Genomic DNA, 20,779 nt, shown 5'->3' with positions numbered 1-20,779 from the left:
CTATTTCTTTTTCCAAGGGAATATTTTCAAGATTGATTTTTGTCATTCTGTTGGAGTGGATCATTATTGATTACATAAAGCTTCCAGTTTTAATAGACCCAGCCACATTCTCATGTCATCAACGGTAGTTCAGAATAAGGGAACTGAAGTTAGCAGAGGTCTGACTGAAATCGGAACCCTGTGCTTAGATGGGTTTTTTCAGTCTTCTGAAGAGGAATGCTATTTTTAAGTACTATCATAAAGTACAGATTTTCATATAGGTGCCTATAATAGAAGTCCTATTCTAAAACACTTCCCTTGTTTATTGAGCAAGGTTGCTTGTCCTCAAGGTGCTGTTCCTGTCTTTCCTGAAATTGCTGAGTGCTTGTCAGACCTGCTTCTGTGGCTGGAACAGAACTTCAAGCAGAATGCTAGACACCAATTCAACCAGAACTGCTGTTTCTTAGACTGGACAAAATTAGCTGTGGCCTTAGAGCAAAACAGTAGATTTTCTCTTGTCTATCAAGTTAATGCCCCTTTCAGAGTGTCCACAGACAATGGGTTTTTGTGTGTGTATATGCTCTGACTCACATGACTTATTTCCAGGCTGACCAGCCCACTAATGGCAGGTGTCCATGGTAAAAAGATGCTTTCTTTCTGTTTGTGACAACAAAAAACTCCTCTATTGAGGTTTTACAGATGTTCTCAATGCATAGTAGTAGATAGCTGTTGCATTGGTTTGTGCTTGATGTCCTGTGCAGGATCAGCTGCTTGCTCATTTCAGAACTTCGCCTCATTGTCTTGTTTTTGATTTTTTGTTTTTGTCTTCTTTTCATGTCATAAGACACTTGTGTGTCTATAGTGGATGACTAAGCTTATTCTGAGTTACAAAAGAAAATATGTACAGTATAGACTAAGGAAATAATAAGCCATATTAAAGCAAAAGGCTGTACTGATACTCCATGCTCCCAAGGCTTGTTCTTGGGGATTTTGATGCTGAAAAACTCCCTTTTCTAGAAATAAGAAGATTAAATTTCCTTCCTATAAAAGGTAGTGTATGGCTATTGATCTAAAGTGACAGGCATTTCAATTGCACTAACAGATGCATCACTATAACTTTCCTGTGCATCTGTAGTGAAGGATGCAAGCTGTACACAGAATGTGGCTAATCTCAGAAGTGGAGTCTAAAACCTAATAATGGTAAAATTGCAGGTGTGTGTGGGAAGGAAACATGAGCTTGTTTTGAATTGTAAACTGGGAGAAGTGTTAAAACTGGGAGATAAACTCATGTTCTCTTTACCCAGTGATCACTTCAGTAAAAACTATTTTAATACAAGCTTGCAAAATTATTTATAGAAAAAACAGTTAAAGGAGAATATCTTTCCAGTGGTGAACATTTCTTCACCCACCACGTAGAAGAAAGTGATTTCTCAACCTTTGTCTCAGCTTTCAGAAACAGTGATGCAAGGACCCGATTCCTTGTTGCTTGTGCCAGTGCAGATCAGTAACATTATTGATATTGTTTGTGAAACCTGGCAAGCTGGGCTTGGTGGGAACACATACTCAAACAAGCAGTTGGTCTGCTGGGAGTCACTGACTGTGGGGTTTTGGGTTTGGGTGGGTTTTTTTGGTTTTTTGAGTTTTGGTACTTTTCTGTTGGTGGTGCTTTTGCTTGTTTTTTTTTTTTTTTTTTTTCCCTTCTCTCTGATTACCTATTGCCTCCTCCTTCCATGCTTGCAGATACCTTCATCTTGAGAGACTAGTATTCTGTACAGCTTGTTTGTGTCTCTCAGTGACTTACTTTAGTATTCTGGTTGTTTAAGTCTGGAAATCAATGTTTTTTCCTTTGTAGTGGTGAGATGTAACCATAGAAGAGAATATGCAGTGCTGAAATACTGTACATGTATTCAGAGGATTTTGGTTTCTGATCTTGCAGTCACAGGAGACTTGCCTAGTGGAAACTGGAGTGATAAAGAGCTTAAATGTGTAAGTGAATATTGGCAAACTTAGGTCCTACTTGTGTATTCTCAGGTATTGTCACACTATTCAATGTGAATTGTTTGTTTGCAGTAGGGGTTTTAAATCCAAATAAAGCTGTAACGTGTAAATCTTGAGGGATAAGGACAAAATCTTGTTTCATTGGTAATGGAGTTACTTACAATTTATGTCTAGCTGGTCAAAAGTGCACTTCAAGTGCATATTCCAGTTGCTTGATAGAATTGTGTGGACTTCTTAAAATTAATTGTATTCCTGGAATAATTTAGGTTGGAAGGTTATCTGGTTCAGTCCCTGGACTCAAAATGGGACTGGACTGCCTTTGATCAGGCTGTTCAGAGCCACATGCAGCTGATCCCTAAGGATGGAGATTGTACAGGCTTTGTGGACTGAGGGTTTCTCCCTTCCATAATAACTAATCAGGATTTTCTGTGTTGTAGCTTGTTTGTTGCCTCTTGTTCTGCCACTGCATCCCTGTCAAAAGGACTAGATTCCATTTTGTCCCCATTCCCTCTGCTTTAGCACAGAATTGCTCAGGAAAGAGCTGTATGTGAGAATTGTAAGGGTAGTCAGTGCAGAACTGCAAATAGTAAAAAAACTAAAAACATCAATACATAAAATGTCTTGTGCTTTATTTCTAAAAGAAAAAAAAATCCAAACCTTAAAATATGTAGATATAGAATATAAATATAATATTATAAAAAGGGAGGGGGAAGTTCCCATTTTTTGCATCTGAATCAGCATATTTTTATTTTAATCTACTCGTTGACAGAGGACTTCTTTCTATACTGTGTAAGTGGTTTTCTATGCAGTATTTTAGAAAAGGGCCAGTCTGGCACTAGCTGCAGTTGCTAGCAGCCTATAATGCTGGCTCTGTGTTTAGAAAATGATGGTAATTTATTACAAAGAGACTTTTATTCCTGTATTTTTAGCTTTCAGCCGAGTGTTTAATGAATCTCTGCCTGGGCTCATTGAATTTATGTTCTCCCCTCCCCCGCCCCATTTTAACCATTAAGGTGCTGCAATTCCAGAAGCTGTACTTGGTCTACAAAATAGCAAACTGAATTCACAAGGTGCTGTGCCTTACTGCAAACAAAATCTGAAGACTTGCTGAAGCAACTAAAGGCTGGTTGTGAGTGAGTCTCATGACCAGGAAAGGCAGCTGAATGGTTGCAAATGACTGGTTAAGCTAGAGCTGATAGTTCCAAACCAACCAGAAGTCATCTGTCTCTGTCCCCCATGGAAAATGATGTGCTCAAGGGAAGGGAGCTCTTAACCTCACCTACTCTGAAGTGTTGTCTGGGAGGGGATAGCCTGGATGCAGGGACCAGTGTTTGCATCAGACACGAGAGACTACAATGACTTTTCCTTCTACTGGAATCAGAAATCTGTGGCTTGCTTTCTCAGCTGTTGTAGTCTTTGCCTTCTGTGGCTTTGGTGAGTACTAGAGAGCAGGAAGGCTTGTCAGGAACCAGACTTACATTACTCAAACAAATTTTAAATGCTTTTCTCAGTTCAGTTGTTGTCACTTTCCAGTCCTTCAAAACAGTTGTGTGTGATAGTATTGAGCATTGAACTTTCTGTTGCTCCCAGAGGAACCAGTGTTGAGAATAAAAATATTACCTGTGCATGAGTTCTTCCTGTTCCAGTTTCCTATTTTTGACACTGAAGAATTTTGCCTGGCACCCATTGTGGTTTGGGGCTAACTGCAAACAGTTGTGCTTGCCTTTAGCCATGCAAGTTGCTTTGCTCTCAGTCTTTTCAAATCCATGGTGCAGGACTATGCAAAGATAAGCATTTTCAGGCTTTGGTCTCTTCTCTTTAGCAGAAGCCGAGATCTTGACACGAAATGTTTGCTGCTGCCAGTTCTATGATTTTTGGAAGAACATTGGGTGAGATGGAATCTTGTAATTGACATCTTATTCCTTATCAGTGTTGAATGTTCTTGGATGAGTTTAGAAGAGTCTGTTGTTCAGAGCTTTCTCCAATGAAGCCTGTTCCCCTGATGTCTGAAAATGCTGCAACAAGAAGCAGCAAAAATGTAATTTGTGTGTATTTTGCTCAAACGTTGGTTCCTTAGTTATATACTGGCCCTTCAGAGCCAATTTGTCTTTTTAATTAGCCTTTCCTAACTTTTTGAAGAAAAGTAGTACTCTAGAAATAAAAACTGGTTAGGTTACACTACAAGAGAAGGCCCATTATATATTTTGGTTGATCCTTTTCTTCTACTCAAGTTTTCCTTCAAGTAAGTTCTTCACTCAGCTTTAAATGATTCATAAGCCTGCACTATTTCAGGAGTGGGGATGTTATCCCATGGCAGATTAGACTCACCTCCAGTGGAACAGCCCTTGAGTTTTATTCACAGACATGCAATTTCCCTTGGACTGATCTTCAGGACCTCACTGGAAAGATATAATTGGGCTTTGTTATTTCTGGGGACAAAATTTCCCTTTGGGTGCAGTGCACCAGGCCAATCACACTGGATGAGAAGTAGTGTGTATGTTGGACTGATATTTTTTTTTAGGAATACTGAATCTTGTATGTACTTGAGTTGAAGTAATCTGGGGGTGTAGTAGTTGTGAAATTTATGTGAAGCTCATAAAGGTTCTGAGATGTATTTGAAAAAAAATGAAGTTCAAACATTTCAGCCAGACTTTTGAAAGGGGATGAGCAGGCTGTGTTGTTAATGGTGGCTCTAGATTTCTAACACTCAAACCTTCCTTAAGTTTAGTAAGAAGTGGATTTCCATCATGTGCAAAGTAAACTTGAGTGGATTTCTTTAAATGTAAAGCAAAAGAAAATGTTTTAAGGAGGAACTGAGCAATAGATGTGGGACATCTTTCCTTGTACTGAGAATTTCTGTATAACTCCTTGTATTGCTGAAGTCTGTCCCTGGGAACTGCTGACCCCTTTTATTGTTTCTGCACAGTTCTCTGGTCACTTGTGCAGGTAACACAATAGAGTCTCCTTGAACTGTTCACATGTTATTTTCCTGGGGCTTTGAAGTTTACTCAGACATGTTTTTTTTTTTTGTAGTTTTCCATTAAAATTGTTCCCTTGGATGAACAGAAAAAGAGGAGAAGCTGTACCAAACCTGTTCTTATACTAATGGCTAAAGTTATTTTAAATTTTTGCCTTCCCACTTTCTCTAAGTGAAAGAATTACTCTTTAACACTAATATGGGGTTATACTATTTAAATCTTTGGTTATTGTGGCATGATGTTTCTTAGTTCTATGCTGGTTCCTTATAGGCACTGCTGTAGTTTCATGGCAGTATTTCTTGTGAGCTTTTGAATGTGAAGGCAGAGGACAAGTGTTGGCCAAGATGAAATTAGTTGCATGTGAAGGAGACTGAATTGCAGGGGGGAGGCTGTTCAGGAGATCAATATTCAAGTAGTAAATAGGTTAATCATGTGGGGAGGAGATGAGAAGATGAGATCTCTCAGAAGACACCTGTACAAGCAAGTATAATGCAAGAAGACCTTAAAATAAAACAAGAAATGCTGTAGTTGATTGTAAAAATACTTCATAGAAAATACATTTTTATATACAGATAAATCATGAAGAAAGTAGAAATACTTCAGAAGGGAAATGTGTCTAAGGAACTGAGCACTATTAAGCACTAGGATCTGTGTAGTTCAATGTCAATGTCAGAAAAGCAGCCCTGAGGTGTGTTCACTGGCACATAGCTTGAGTGTGGTGCTTTGCCCCAAAGTGGGGTGTGAGGTAAGGAGGGCCCTGGAAGACATGAAAATTGTGAACACAGTAATGTTGTGGGGCTCTCTTTATCAAATGGGGCAATCTCCACTTCAGTGTGTTGTGACTACTGACATCATTTAAGGTCACATTTTCATGGGATAAGTTTGCTTTAATGTCTTCATTTTGGAATTCTAAAGGCCAAACCTACAACAGTGAGTAACCTCACAATCCCAGGGGAGTTACTGCTGCACTTGGGTCAGCAATCCATAAGGGCTTTGAGCAAACTCTATTCCTTGACTCTCTCAGTCAACAGTGAACAGTGCCAGTGCCTGTTCCTGTGGGACAGAGGGAGACTGCTGGAGCAGCAAAATGCACTTTCAGCACCAGCTGAGTGATGGCTACCTAAGGCATGAGCAGGACAGCTGCTGAGTGAAAGTGCTTGCTGCTTCCCAGGCAGCAGAGAGAGCTTGGTGTCACTGTTCTGGAGATGGGACACAGACACTTCACAGCAGCATTGAGCAAATCAGGTTTGTGCAATGCACTCATCTCCCAGTGGGTCAGGGTGCTGTTGTGGTTATATTGTGTGTGCTAGCCACAAAGACAGGCTGCAGTTAACTTGTTTCAAGCACTATGAAATCTCCAACACTGAGAAAACATGTTGGAAGCCAAGCTTCTCTGAAGGAGCAAACACTGGGAGAGATAAGGTCAGCAAAGGGATCTTTGCATGAGCTCCTGAACAAATGTGAACAGGCTGTCAAGCACTGCCACATCTTTGTCTCTGTTCTTGCGACATAACATGGAGATTGATAATATCTGCATGATGACATCTTTTCTGCTAACAGCCATAGTCTAGTCAAGGTAGAAGAAAGTGGAGACACAGCACTGTAGTTGTGATCAAAGTTGATGACAGGATTCAAAAAGTGCTGTGTGGGTCAAAAAGTGCATTTGCACAGAAGGCAAAATGTTAACCATCAGTGCTAAAAAAGATTAGCAGCTCTTTGAGTTGGTATGAAAACTCACCTGGAAGGACCAAGGGAATGTTCCTATTTCTGTTAAAGAAAGCCTCAAACAGGCTCTCATCAGCTTTATTCTTTATCAAGCAAGTGCTCTGCTGGGTAGGCTTTCTCTGGAGGAAGGTCAGAGATGAGCTGCATAGGTCAAAAGTGTCTGGAAATGCTACTAATGAGAAGCTGTAAAAAATACAATATGAAACTGTTCCTCAAAGCAGAAGTCTGAGTAACAAATGCACTTCAGGACTGTTTTCATTAGGAGTTACATGGAATTCCCTCAGGAAACCTCCTTCAAACAGATGTTTATATCACTTCTGGCTCTGGCTAAACATGAGCAATCACAATACATATCCTAAACTTTTATGGCAGGCTTTTTATCAAATTGTCATACAACTTCCTTCCATCTGCAAATGCAGAAACTTCTTAGAAAGCTCTGAATTAGACACTTAACATGAAAACTTTTGCTAATGGATTGGTCTCGCTTTGTGGGTTTGTATTTTTTTTCTTTAAATTTAATGCTTATCTGGCTATATTTCTCATCAGCTGAATGAAATATAATAAATGAAGCTATGTATCATTTATTCTAAAAACTGACATGGAGGAAAACAAGTGTGGATGTTTTAAGGCCATAGTGGAATTTTCTAAATGCATTTTTTTTTGTGATCTTGCAATTCTTCAAGGCAATTCAACCTTAATTCATGTGGTTTTATATATGTGTTTTTAAAAATTATTTCAGGCAAAGTCAGGACATGGAAAACACAAAATATTGTACCTACAGTATCATATTGGTGTGCAAGTGTGTGTTATTGGAGTAGAATATTTTCTCTTAACCTTAATTTTGGTTTTATTTTAACAGGAAATAATGAACAAAGTGTGCCACAACTCTTGATCAGCGACCTGAAGTTTGAGAAGTCTTTAGCTAAGCTCATGTTTTCTCCTGATCAAGAAAATCATCCATCCAAAGCACCAGTCAAATATGGTGAATTGATCGTACTGGGGTAAGTGTTTGTGTGTAAGAGTCTGAGGGTTTTCTATGCTGTAATCCTGTGGACATGTTTCAGTACTGTGTTAATCAATTCTTGGATTTAAATGTGATTAATTAAAAATCTGTAATTAGTAACACTATACTAATTGAGAATACTTGGTGCTTAGAATGAAAGTTCTTGTGGGTCCGTATCTCATGAGAAACTAAGTAATACATGAATGATGGACTTTGTTCTTTTTCTGTGCTTTTTGGCAGGTACAATGGGTCTCTCCCAAATGGAGATAGAGGGAGAAGGAAAAGTAGGTTTGCTTTATTTAAAAGGCCCAAGGCAAATGGGGTGAAACCCAGCACTGTGCACATTGCCTGTACCCCTCAAGCAGCAAAGGTAAGCTCCATTTCTCCCCTCAAGTCTGTCTGATTTCTCCTTGTGCCATATAAAGAGCTGTTAGGAAATGGTTTAAACAGCATAAATATCTGGCTGTGAAAAGAATGGTTTGTGTTTATCCAAAGTTGTTTAGTACCTGTCAGGGTTAGCAAGAAACAATTCAGCAAAGAAGATGCTTTGTAGTCCTTGCTATAGCCAGGAAAAAAAAATTAGTTTTTTTGAATGTTCTGGGCACAGGCTAGTCAGCTGTTCTAGACTTTGTGGTTTTGTACTCACTCTGCTTTAGGACTAACTTTGCTTCACATGAAGCTGACTTTTAAATGATCCTTGCCAAAGCTCCACATGGACTTGGTGCTCCATCAGTGGGTAGGAGTTCCCCAGGGGTCAGCACAGGTGGGTTTTGCAGGGTGTGTTTCATAGGGCTTGTAATCAGAGTTCCCACTAAGAAGCAGAAAAGGAAGGGCTTAGGCCCTGAAGTTGAACTGTATTTCAACAGTGTATGCCAAAACTAATACATCATAGCTAAGGTATTACCATGAAATATTGTGGCTGTTCAAGTGTGTGTGCAGTTGTGTTCAATAACTAATGGAGCATTTCTACTAAACAATGGAATTTGAGGATGCTTAGTGGTTGTTTAGAAACTGCCAGTGACGAGATCAGGCCTTTAAACAAACACAGTAGTGTTAAGTGCTTGACTCCCAGAACACCTTGACACTTAAGGATCTTGACCTTAAATTCAGGGAATGGTATAAAGTATTCTGAAATCAGAAGCATTTTTTCTACCAAAATTCTTGTTGTAGAACTACATTCATAATAGATCTATAAAAAGAACGTTTATTTTTGTAAATTCTTTATGGTCTGGTAAGTGCTGTTTAGCAGCACTTTTAGAAGTGTTTAGTTCCTTAGTAGGTAATTGCAGAATGAACATCTAGACTAACCAACTGAAACCTTTGCTACAACTTCTGCAACCTATGTTGAGTTTCTCCATTTTACCCTATTCACTGCCACTTTTTTTATCTATGTATCATAAATCGGTCATTACTGATTTTAGTATTAACTCAAATCCTGGTTTTAGAATGAAGTCCTGAGTGAAGTCCTTGCTTTGCTGTTGGCCAAATTCACTCTGAGATGGCCATGAAGGTGTTACATTAAGTTTTAGCCTTTGCATTTGGTTGGTTTGTCTTTTTGTGTTCAGGCCAGTGTTGCTTTAACACAAAACATGACTAATAATATGCCCTGGTTATGTTTATTTAGTTGCAGCATGTGGTGAAGAGACCAGTTTGGTCTGTTGCTGAATCAATCCTGCAGCTTTTTTTTAGTGGCCAAGACTGGGTTTTGTGAAGTTTAACTTTGGGTGTGTCATTAACAACTGTCTACCCTAATTTCTTAATTAGTAGAAGAGGCTGATGTTACATATATATATATATGTGTGTGTGTGTATTGTCTGCTTTGCTGCTCTATTCTGTAGAATTACTGTGCACTGGTTCAGTAACATTTGGCATTTTTCCACAGGCAATAAGTAATAAGGACCAACACAGCATATCTTACACTTTGTCTCGGGCCCAGACTGTAGTAGTTGAATATACTCATGACAGCAACACAGATATGTTCCAGGTACGTGAAGTAAATGTGTTCTCATTTTTGGTAGTTCCAAACAAGGCATCCTCTCAGCAGGCTTTTTCTCTCTGACCCAAAAGTTTGTGTGTCAGTTTCTGCACTCACAATTCAGAGCAATTTAATTCAGTTCATTCCCAAGGCCATCCTGTGAACAAGGCTGTGTGTCTGTACATCTCTTTTAAAAGACTTGGGCAAAGGTGAAAGTTGGGGGATTTTGTGACTAATGCACAAGATTATGGTTTTGCCTTTGCTGGCCTGCAAGTCACATAATCTGTTTCCTAGTCCCTCCTTGCAAAATGAAGAATAAAGGGCACCTTTCTCTTCAAGAACTTAGAACTTTGCTTCTGGCATTTACAAAGGGATTTGGGATCAGCCAGTTGGAGACAGGGTAGAAGAAATACAACGTGGAAACACAGGAAAGCTTTTGGCACAACTAATATGAAAAATACTCTGAACTTTTTTAAGCAAACCCAGAAATGTCTAAAGTACTGGGAGATGTGAAGAGAGGAGCCTTCAGTGCTGATGCTGGCAGTTCAAAACAACTTTGCTGCAGTTCCTGTGTGTATGAGAAGGGGCCACAAACACATCTGCAGCTGTGGTGTGCCCTCATATCTTTTAATTGTTTCCTGTTTTTCTCAAACGGAAGGGGTTTGTTTTGGGGTTCTTTTTAATGTGGGCTTTGTTCTCTCTGATTCCCAGACTGTGATCTTGTGTAGTTTTTTCCCCCTCGTTGTTGCCACTAGTTTACAGCAAGGAGTTTTGCTGTCACAGCGTTTAGCTGTGACGCCACTGCAGGATCTAAGGAGGTGGGAGGTGTTGGGAAGTGGTGGAGGAAGCTGCTTTGCAACTGCAAATACAACAAGAGCAAAAGGACTGTAATGAAATCACTGCAGCATAAGCTATTGTTTGTGTGAGTGTTCTCTCTTCAGGCATGCTCTGGCATGTGTGCTGCTCTGAAATTGCCCCTGGCAGTCCCTGTGTACTCATGGGTTATCCTGCCTAGGAAGCAGTAGAAAAATAGATTCTGACAAAGCAGTTTTAGTCTCATGAAAGCACTCCAGCCCTCAACAAAAAGTACCTCAAGCTTTTGGGTCTCTTGCTCAGCAGTTAATCAGTCTTTATATAATCATCTATTTTCAAAGAGCCTGAAAGCTCTGGAAATGAGTGAGTAGTAGTGTGTAAGACGGCTTTAAACCCAGCTATATGGATGTTTGGGAAAGGGTTATTACTTTTCCTCTTTGTGATGAAAGATGAGTTGACTGGAAAAGCAGGGATACCTGTGCAGTTTCACCAAGCTTGGTGCAGTTGTGTGGGACTGCAAGACTCACGGTTCCCTGCAGCCAGAAAAGGAGATGCAGCTACCAGCAAAACCTGATTGTAGTCAGATGTTCCATTCTTGTGTTCTGAGTGTGTAAATGTAGCCCCTCTCTGCCACAACCACCTGGTGCCTGGTCTTTGACAAAAGGTTTGCTGCTTCTCAGTGCCCACCAGAGCTGAAGAGACAGCTCACATAATCTGATTTTCATACATCTATACCTTGACTTAGTCTGGCACTGTTCAGAGTGTTCTGGGCATACTAAGTGACTGCATGTCACTGTTCTTCCCTCTAAATGCTGTTCCCTGGCTCTTTTGGTGCTCCTGCAGCTGGTCTGCCTGACCTGAGTGTAACCTCTGTGATAAAAAGGCCTTCAATGGGAAATCATCTCAGAACTGATTTAATAGCATCATTTTATTTCTCCTTCCTTCATTTGGCTGTACCCAGCTTTCACAATAACTTTGATCATTTGGAGGCAGAAAAATTCATCAATTCAGATGAGGCTTTAGAAACCTATATCGATAGACTGGTGGACAGGAATGCTTTAAACTGTAATGTAATGATTTTTGTATCATTGCTTTTACTTACTTTGAATTTGAATAGTCCTAGACCCAAAGACAAACTTCTGACCAGTTTTTTTTTTCAATGCTTTTCCAGATTGGTCGGTCAACAGAGAGCCCTATAGACTTTGTAGTAACAGATACAGTTCCTGGGAGTCAGAGTAATTCAGATACACAGTCTGTGCAGAGCACAATATCAAGGTTTGCCTGCAGGATCATATGTGAACGTAACCCTCCATTTACAGCAAGAATATATGCTGCAGGATTTGACTCCTCAAAAAACATTTTTCTTGGGGTAAGGGAATTCTTTCTTTTTTCCACTGAAAGTTCATTGCACACTTATTTTTTAAAAATAATTCGTAACTCCAGCCAAATCAAAGGTGCTCATTGATGTGATTTCTTTTAGGAGAAAGCTGCAAAGTGGAAGACATCCGATGGGCAAATGGATGGACTAACAACAAATGGAGTTCTTGTTATGCATCCTCGTAATGGATTCACAGAAGACTCCAAGCCAGGGGTGTGGAGAGAGATTTCTGTGTGTGGGAATGTGTTCAGCCTCCGTGAAACCAGATCAGCTCAACAGAGGGGGAAAATGGTGAGAGCAGTGACCAGTGTTTTATGCAACCTGTTTAAAATGGTGCCGCCATTAGGGGTATAGTTTGGGCATAGAGCTGGAATCTGCTGGAATTCCATGTAGCTGTCACCCCTGCAATTAGTTACACTGCCTCTTATGTGTTTGTTGTCTGGGTGCACAAAGGTGTCTTGATCAACATGAATAACTGAGTTTATCTGCAAACTAGTACTTAATTGCACATCTAGGCTGCTCTCCTAAACTGAGTTTCCAGTCTACTCTGTATTTCTGCAAGCTCTCTTGCACATTCTACAAGTATTTTCCCAATTCTCCCTTGTTAGTTTATGCTTTTGCCACTTTTCCTTTTTAAAAGAATGGTGGAAAACGGATATAATTTTATTGGATATTTATTTCCATGTTGGCATTCGGAGTTTTCCCTCTTCTTTTGTTTGCAAAGCATCAGTGATATTTCCAGGAGATATTTGGGTTCAGTATGGCTTGGGATGTTTCAGCAAAAAGAAATGCTACATTGAACATTTTAAACAGCATGTTTAGCTAGGAGTGCTGATGGGAGGAGAGGAAAGCCATGTGTAAAGGGGTGTTTTAGGAGAAGTCTAAAATATGATGGAGGACTAAAACAGTCTTTTGGTACTCCTTGAGGCATTTCAAGTAACATAGTTGAGAGTGCTATAGGGATGGAATAGAGAGTTGTTAAGATGGGAGGAACTTTCCTTGACTCAGTGTGGTCTCTTTTAATGCACACTTTAATCTCTTAAGATGTTAGGGTGGGGTTTTTCCAAAAAAAGGAGGGCAGAGAGAAGGTGATACTGGGCTCTCTATGGATGTCTTGTGGACACAGTCAGAAGCTGCTTGAAACTTTGATGGGTCTTCCAGGCAGATTGGTGTTGTGGAAGTGCACATTGTTACACTTCAGAGCCCCTGAGGTGACGGCTGTCCGTGTCTGTGTCCCTGCCCAGGTTGAGAACGAGACGAACCAGCTGCAGGACGGCTCCCTGATCGACCTGTGCGGGGCGACGCTGCTGTGGCGCACGGCCGAGGGGCTGGCGCGCACGCCCACCGTCAAGCACCTGGAGGCTCTGAGGCAGGAGATCAACGCAGCCAGGCCCCAGTGCCCCGTGGGCTTCAACACCCTGGCCTTCCCCAGCATGAAGAGAAAAGATGTTGTAGACGAGAAGCAGCCGTGGGTGTACCTGAACTGCGGCCACGTGCACGGCTACCACAACTGGGGGAACAAAGAGGAGAGGGACGGCAAGGACCGCGAGTGCCCCATGTGCCGCTCCGTCGGCCCCTACGTGCCGCTGTGGCTCGGCTGTGAGGCGGGATTTTACGTGGATGCCGGACCTCCGACTCATGCGTTCAGCCCCTGTGGACACGTGTGCTCAGAAAAGACAACTGCATATTGGTCCCAAATTCCTCTTCCTCACGGTACTCACACTTTTCACGCAGCCTGTCCCTTCTGTGCGCATCAGCTGGCTGGTGAGCAGGGTTACATCAGGCTCATTTTCCAAGGGCCTCTCGACTAACACAGGTGTTCCCGAGGACTGCAGTAAACTGATAAGCTAAGCGATTCTCATTTTTAAACCAACTGTTTTTCGTATTCTCTGGGCTTTGCTGGTTTGCATTAAGATGAAGAATTTTTTGGTTTTTTTGTTACAACAGCTAAATCCCTCTTTATTGTGAAAAGTCTGGAAAGAGAAGAAATGGGGGGAGAATGGGGAGACCTCCTGCTTTTTTTGGTTAATAACTACTTCTGAAGAGGTGATGGAAGTGTTGTAAAGTGAACTTCAATGCCTTCAGTTTAATGGTTTTTGAATCACATGCCCACAGTGTTTGAAAGGTGTTTCATTCTTTTTGTATATGGAGGGTAAATAGTTCAAAGAACATTAGTTTACAGCCTGGATGCAAACATTGTAAAATATAACATGTATATTAACTTTTTTCTATTTATCTTTATTATTGAAAATATTTAGAATGTTTAGAGAGTAGCATGGTCATAGTGTGTTACATCCAGCGATTGGATGTGTAGAGTAGTTCTGGATGGAGAAGAACGTGGGATGAAAATGGTAGAAAAATCTTTTAATCTAAAATACTGAGTTCTTAGAATAGTTAAAATGCTTTTTAAACAAAGCTAATGCAAATTATGATGGCATAAAGTTGTGCTTTAACCGTGTTGAAAGGTAGCTAAGGACGACTCCTTAAACTGTCTTTTTGGTAGGACTGTACTTAAGATCTGGTTATGAGGAGAATATTTACCAGACTCTTCGAATATGCAACTTAGTCTAGATTAAGGATTTTTTTCTCCCTTCACGCTAACACTTCTCTTTATTTAGCATTAGTGACATTTGTGAGGGTTTTTCCAATGTTAAACACGAACAGATCAGAAAGATGAGGCTTGTTCTGTTCCTTGCTGTTTGGGGGTGGGGACAGGGCAGAGGTGGATGCACCTGGGCATGTGTGTGGGGAGCAGTTTGTGACTTGGCCACAGTCCCAGCCTGGGAGGGGTTTGTCAGCTGGATGCTCAGCAGCCTTCCACCTGCTGACTGGTGGGGGGCCTCAGGCCTGGCCTTTGCCCCTCTGCCAGGTGCAGATGCTCATCTGGGCCACAGGTGGAACTGAGGTGGAGCCTGGTAGCCAGGGCAGGTGTCCCTGCATCCTTGGCAGCTGGGCACAGCTGGCAGTCTGTTGGGAGAGCTGGGGCTGGGCTGGGCTCAGACCCTCTCTGTGAGATGCTGCTGTGGGCTCTGCTTACTCTGGTCTCTGCTCTCCTCTTCCTCCCCCTCGTTCCCTTCTGGATCCACCAGAAAAGACCAGTGTACTACATGCAGCTCTGCTGCCAGCCCACTGTGCTTCATGGCAACCTGACCTTTTTAGCATTGATTTGAGCTTTTTTGGCCAGCTTCGTACATTTTTTTCAAATATGTACTGTATAATTGACAGTAAGAAAATTTCTGTACTTTATAGCAAAGCTTTTGCTTTTGTTTTTCTTTGAAGCTCTTCTAAAATTTTCTTTGTTTAAAGAGACCTGTGTTGCTTAGATGTCATGAATTACTTACTTTGACTGTCAATTATTTCTCCATTTTTAAAAAGAAATGATATATATTGTTTGGTTCACTCAGGAAATGCATGTGTCAGGAAACCTGTACTATAAGTTCAGTTAGCTGTCATGTACAAGTAACTGCTGTTACTCCCTTTCCATAGAAATATAACTGATTTTGACATTTTCCAGATTATATGCATTAAGTCATGAAACTTATGCAGCAAGAAATCCTGTATTGTAGTTGTTCTAATCATCTTATTCAAACTATAGTATACTGTAGTTTTAATTTTTATTTGCAAATTAATTTATTTAAACTACGTGAGTAAACACTTTTCAAAAACAGAAATTCTGGGATCATGGCTTTGTTTTCAAGAGATGGGAAAGGGCTGGAGATGGCCCTTCTGTTGTCACCTCAGGTGTCCCTCTGTTCTGCACATATGGATTAAGAGCACAGAGAAGCAGCAGCTGTAAAGACTTTCGATGTTTTCCCTGGTAATGGCTTTGAATGGCTCCTTTCAGATGTGTCCTCTCCATGTGTTTTATATTTAACTCTGTGTTAAAGGTGAGATTGCTGTTTAAATGACACACTTAAATGAGTAAGTTACAGATACCGAAATGTAAGCAAAAACTGAACTAAATTTTAAAATGACAAAGAGCTCTTGATTGTGTCTTCCACAAAATCTAGTTGACATTTCTCTGGTCCTGATCTTGTTGACTACAGGAACATGAAAAACCAGAAAAGAACACGATGAAAGCTACAAAGCAGTATGAGTAACACAGAGCTGAACTGTGAGCACAGATGGAGCACGGGATGGTAGGAGGAATATGGGAAGTGCTCTTGGAGGCCCAGCTGGAGGCAGAGCCAGGGGTGCACTTGGGTACAGGCACACCTAACTGCAGAGGGGAGGAAGAGAGGGTCATGCCCAACGTGCAGCCCTTGTTAAAGCCCTACCCCATTTAAGTTGGTACATCATGCTTACACTGTACTTCTCTACCCCACTCCTCATCCCCCCCCAAAAAAAACCATCCCAGACAAAGGTATCTGAGCAGAACTGGCTGTGTCTCTGGGAAGTGTTAGGCTAAGGTCACTCTTCAGTCTGCCCCACTTTCTGCCTGGTTTGTACTTTTCTTCACCCAAGTTGGACTTGTTTAATCCCATTTTTAGAAGGGTGGAACAGGGACATTCAAACACTTGAGACAGGGAAATCCCACTGTCAAAGGCAGAATAGCAATGGTTGAGTAGTTTGAAGAGCAAGTTCCATCACCAACAACAGCATCTCTAACTCTGGTACCCTGTTTGAGTACCCCCAGGCTTCTGTTCTTTGATAAATGATTGCAGTAGTCCTCTGTAAATGGTAAAGTGAATTTCAGATTAAAAGTATTCAAACAGATGACTGAAGCACTCTGAACTTTAAGGCCAATCCTTTTGAACAAATTTTGTGCTGCAAGAGGTGGCACCTTGCTGGTTTTAAGACAATCACAGGTCCACTTGTGACAGCCTAAAGCAGCCCTTTGCAGCCCCAGGTGAGATCTGTGGCCTTCACCTGCTTTTAAAGGTTTGCTGGACTGGCAAGAAGCAATGGTGATGCAAACAGCAGGGAATCAATGGGAAAATTAAGTGTGGGTACTTTTCTAGCCTTAAAGTTCAGAGAAGCTCTGCAGAAGTGCCTTTGGATATGAGCAGCCAGTTTTCTGGTTTGTGTGTAGCTGCCCTGATCTGGGCATTGCAATGTGTAAAGTAGGTGATTTAATGAACTAATTTGCCTTTCAGCTGTAGGAGATTGCATGGATTTAACACTGCCAGAAAGCAGCAGCTGGCTAATGAAACCCTTTTGTTTTGTTTTTTTTGTTTTTTCCCCAAAGCAGAAGTGGGGCAGCACAGGGTGCTGGCAGGAGCATAGACAGGGAGGTTGCTGTGGCTTTCCTGGGGAGAATGGAGTGCTCTGGTTGCTTTGCTGACCTGGCCACTGGGATGGAGCAGCCCCAGGAGTGCCTGGTGTGGCCTTGAGCAGCGTGGTGCAGGCTGGGGATGAGGCTTTCCCATCCCAGCTGTGCTGGGCTTGTTACACCTGCAGCAGTGAGCCTGGTCTTCTGGAAAGTTAAACATGCAGTCACCTCAGGAGACTCCTGTGTTGGAAGGTGCTCTGCAAATCCCATAATGATCCTGCCATGACATGCTTGATCTCCTCCTGAAGTGACACTTTCCAGGCTCAATTCTAAAAATACATTTCCAGTTTTGCAATATAATTCTACCCTGGTGCCTACAGCTACTTGCATGCTGTCTTTCAGCCTGGATTAGCCCTGGTTGCTGTTGAATTAGACCAGATTTTGTGGTCCTTGTCTTGGCTCATCCCTTTCTGTAAAAACACTGGTAGAGCTCGTCTATTTTTAATTGTAGCACTTGGCTTTAACATAAGGGCTGTGATCATCCTAGAAATGCAGTTTCTAAGGCTCCTTTGTGACTGTGGCAGATCACTTTTACCCACAGTGTTGTGCATACTGTAAAGAAGACCTGGGAAAGCATCTCTGCAGGAGCTGTGATGGTTCCTGTGACTTGGACCAGGGACTCCTTGGCAAGTGTGGCCTCTGCAGGGGCAGCAGCAGTCCTGCCCCTCCCCAGGTGCTGCTTTCAGGGCAGCAGCAGGAGCTCAGGCTCCTGTTTCCTCCAGGAGAACAGCTCTACATCACTGTGCTGTTGGGAGGCAGTATCCTCCTGTTCCTCCTTATGTATTCCAGTGGGGAAACACCAGTGGGTGCTACTGCAGCAAGAGCAGCCAGCATCTTCAGCTTCTGCTGATTCTTGGTCTGGTTCCATATCTGAAAGCAAAAGGGGCAGATTTAAAGAGCAGACAAAATGGGCTTTTATTCCCTGAAGGCTCAGGTGCCTCTGTGAGAGCAGCCTTGCCAAACCCAGCCTCTGGGAGCTGCAGCAGGACCTGTGGCCTCACACACATGAGGCTGGGATCAGTGCAGCCTTAGGGAATGGCATTAGCTGTAAAGCCCAGTGCCTGAATCTTTATGTTCCTGCCTTGGACCCCCCTGAGCTGCAGCTGCCCATGCTCCCTGTGCCTCCCAGCCCTGGCAATACAGCCATTCCTCAGTCTCAGTGAGCAGGTGCCTGCAGAAGCAGGTCCTGCTTGCCTTGCCCAGCCCAAGCCCTTGTGGGGTCAGGAATGCATTGCCTGGGGCTGCATTCCTCGAGGCTGAACTCCAGGGAAGATGAGTAACCAGAGGCAAAGTGCCAGCTCTGGCAGGCAGGAGCTCCCTGCCCACTCGCTGCCACTCTTGGGTTTGTTGCTATTGTGCCCAGCTCCCAGTCCTTGTCCCACTGTCCCTCTTGCAGGAGGGATGGGATCCAGCACCAGCATGACTTTGCTGGCTGTGGTGTTTGCCTGGCTCTGATGGTGAGGTCATGTTTGTGGCAGCAGCAAAGCACCAGCAAATCCTGGGTTCTGTCAGCCCTGCAGACAGCCCATTGCTCCAGTGCAGGGGGCTGAGATATTTCATGGGAGGAGTACAAATTACCTCAAGATCAACTCAAAGAAGGACTTTGCTGGTGCAAAGACAACTTCTCTGCAATTTGGTAATACCTGCAATATTGTAATGGTTTTATTTTGATTTAGGACCACTAAACAGCTCTGAGGCAGGAGTAAATTATTAATTTGCTCTGACTTCCTTCCTCCCCCTTGTCTACATCTGTAGTACCAGTTCTGTGCTGAGATGGCCATTGGAGATCTGCTGCCTTCCAGAAAAACAATGAGAGTGGAGTTCTTTGGAGTTCAAACACATGCCAGGATGGTCTATTTTTCCTTTTTGTAGTGGAAAGGTCTCCTGAAAAGCCTTCCCCTTTCCAGCCCTGGCATGGCACATGGACTCCTGAGGATACCCTGTGAGTGCTGCATGGAGTGTGAGCAGCACAGAGAGAGGAAGGAGGACATGGTAGTTCATGTTGTCAGTCAGATTTAAGTGTGGTTAAATAGTTAAACCAGTGGGAAAAGCCTTTTTATGTCTGTTTTCTTTGCTACTCACTCCCAAAATTACCTGTCTGCTTATTTATACAATTGTCTTGACCCTTATATTTGTTTCGGTTTCAACACCCCCTGAAGAAAAAAAAATTAATTTCACTTTTCTCTGCAAATATTTTATCTGAAAGTTTCTAACTCGTGTTGCTTGTGATTATGCCTTTCCTTACGTGATTCTATTAAAATATGTGAATTTTAATGCATCGGACTATGTTGGTTGGACCCAGGACCTGCAAAATGTATTTTGAGGTTTTTTTGGTCACCTAGTTTTTAGCCTAGATAGGGTTTCCCTTCTGTCTGTCCTGAAAAGTGCTGGAAAACGAGCTGGTCAAGGATGAGGGAAGAGCAATGGCTTTCCTGAGATCTTGGGAAACACTGTGGGCTGAAGGGATCCACTTCTTTCCCTGGATCATGCTCAGATTCCAAGGGCCTCCCAGCTCTCTGTAAAATAACTTTTTAATAAAACCATCTTACACTTGGGATCTACCCATCATTCCCTTTGGTTGGCTGCATTTTCAGAGCTGGATGAACATGAAGCCTTCAGTTCTTCCATATCTACATCTCTCCAAAATAATATTTTTAGCTGATCCCAGAAGATTTGAAACAAAACAAATGCATGCAGCAATATTCTAAACTTGCCTGGATGCAAAGCTAAAAACTGCAGCTTGCTGTCATGTGCTTGATGAAAGGAATTGAGTCAACTCATCCTTTCCAAAAATCCCATGCTTGCTTTTTTTTTTTCTCTGTTGTGTGGGAGGAGGAGAGAATTAGTTATTCAGTGGAATGAGGACAATTAAAAGCAAATGCAGCTTCCAGGGATGCCATCATCTGTTCAGTGTGCCCTGAGCAACACAGAGGTAGCCTGGCTTCTTAATTGGCCCCTTTCCCTTCTGTCCTGTGCTTCCCATTGGCACAGGGCTGGCAGTTTCCAAAGTCCCCATAGGACTGTGATGGAGATGTGCCCATTCCTGCTTTGCCTGGACAATCCCCGAGTTGTGACCTCAGAGGGGCTGGAAGGCTCTAAACTGCCATGGATTCAGAGGTGATGATTGAGGCAGCTCTCCTGCCCAGCCTGCCTTTCCCTGGAGTGTTGCTCTGTAGCGGGGACATGTCCATGGATCCAGGTGCATTTGTCCATGGATTCCAGGCCAGGATGGAGCTGTGGTGTCACCTTTGACCACTGCTGCCTGAGATGGGTCACAGGGATCTGGGCCTCCCCACAGCCTGTGGACACAGTGACCACCTGGACACAGCTGGGCCCAGGCTCTGCACAGCAAAGCTGTTCAAGTAGCTTGCTTCACTTCTGAAGGGGAGCTAAAGCAATCAGCAGGCCTTTAAATGCCACCTAACTACCCAGGGCATGGATGTTTAATACTTATTCACATTAAAAGTGGATCCAGAGCAGCTTTCCTGAGGAGGCAGGATCAGCAGTGCCAATGACCTCAGCTCCCCCATCGCTCCAGGGGCTTTCAGTGTTACTCAGCGATTTTTGCCAGCGTCACTCGTTATCACGTGGAAATCTCACTCCACCTGTTCTGGAGCAGGAGCAGCAGAAGGTGTGTTCAGGCACCTTTGGGCAATGA

General features: G+C 42.5%; 1 protein-coding gene across 3 annotated transcripts in view; it reads left to right on the top strand.

The window, feature by feature from the left end:
- PELI1 (pellino E3 ubiquitin protein ligase 1) overlaps positions 1-15,520 on the top strand; it is a 42,648-nt gene extending 27,128 nt beyond the window's left edge. For all 3 annotated transcript variants that reach the window (XM_059468690.1, XM_059468689.1, XM_059468691.1), the window contains exons 2-7: positions 7,540-7,681; positions 7,924-8,053; positions 9,566-9,667; positions 11,643-11,840; positions 11,952-12,140; positions 13,094-15,520. In XM_059468690.1, the coding sequence (XP_059324673.1) occupies positions 7,611-7,681; positions 7,924-8,053; positions 9,566-9,667; positions 11,643-11,840; positions 11,952-12,140; positions 13,094-13,660 (1,257 nt within the window). In that variant the 5' untranslated portion in view covers positions 7,540-7,610 and the 3' untranslated portion in view covers positions 13,661-15,520. The remainder of the gene's footprint in view (positions 1-7,539; positions 7,682-7,923; positions 8,054-9,565; positions 9,668-11,642; positions 11,841-11,951; positions 12,141-13,093) is intronic.
- Positions 15,521-20,779: the final 5,259 nt, after the last annotated feature.

The sequence above is a fragment of the Ammospiza nelsoni genome, chromosome 3 (assembly GCF_027579445.1).
Source record: "Ammospiza nelsoni isolate bAmmNel1 chromosome 3, bAmmNel1.pri, whole genome shotgun sequence".
Taxonomy (NCBI): Eukaryota; Metazoa; Chordata; class Aves; order Passeriformes; family Passerellidae; genus Ammospiza; species Ammospiza nelsoni.
This window is presented reverse-complemented; position numbering and strand designations above follow the sequence as displayed.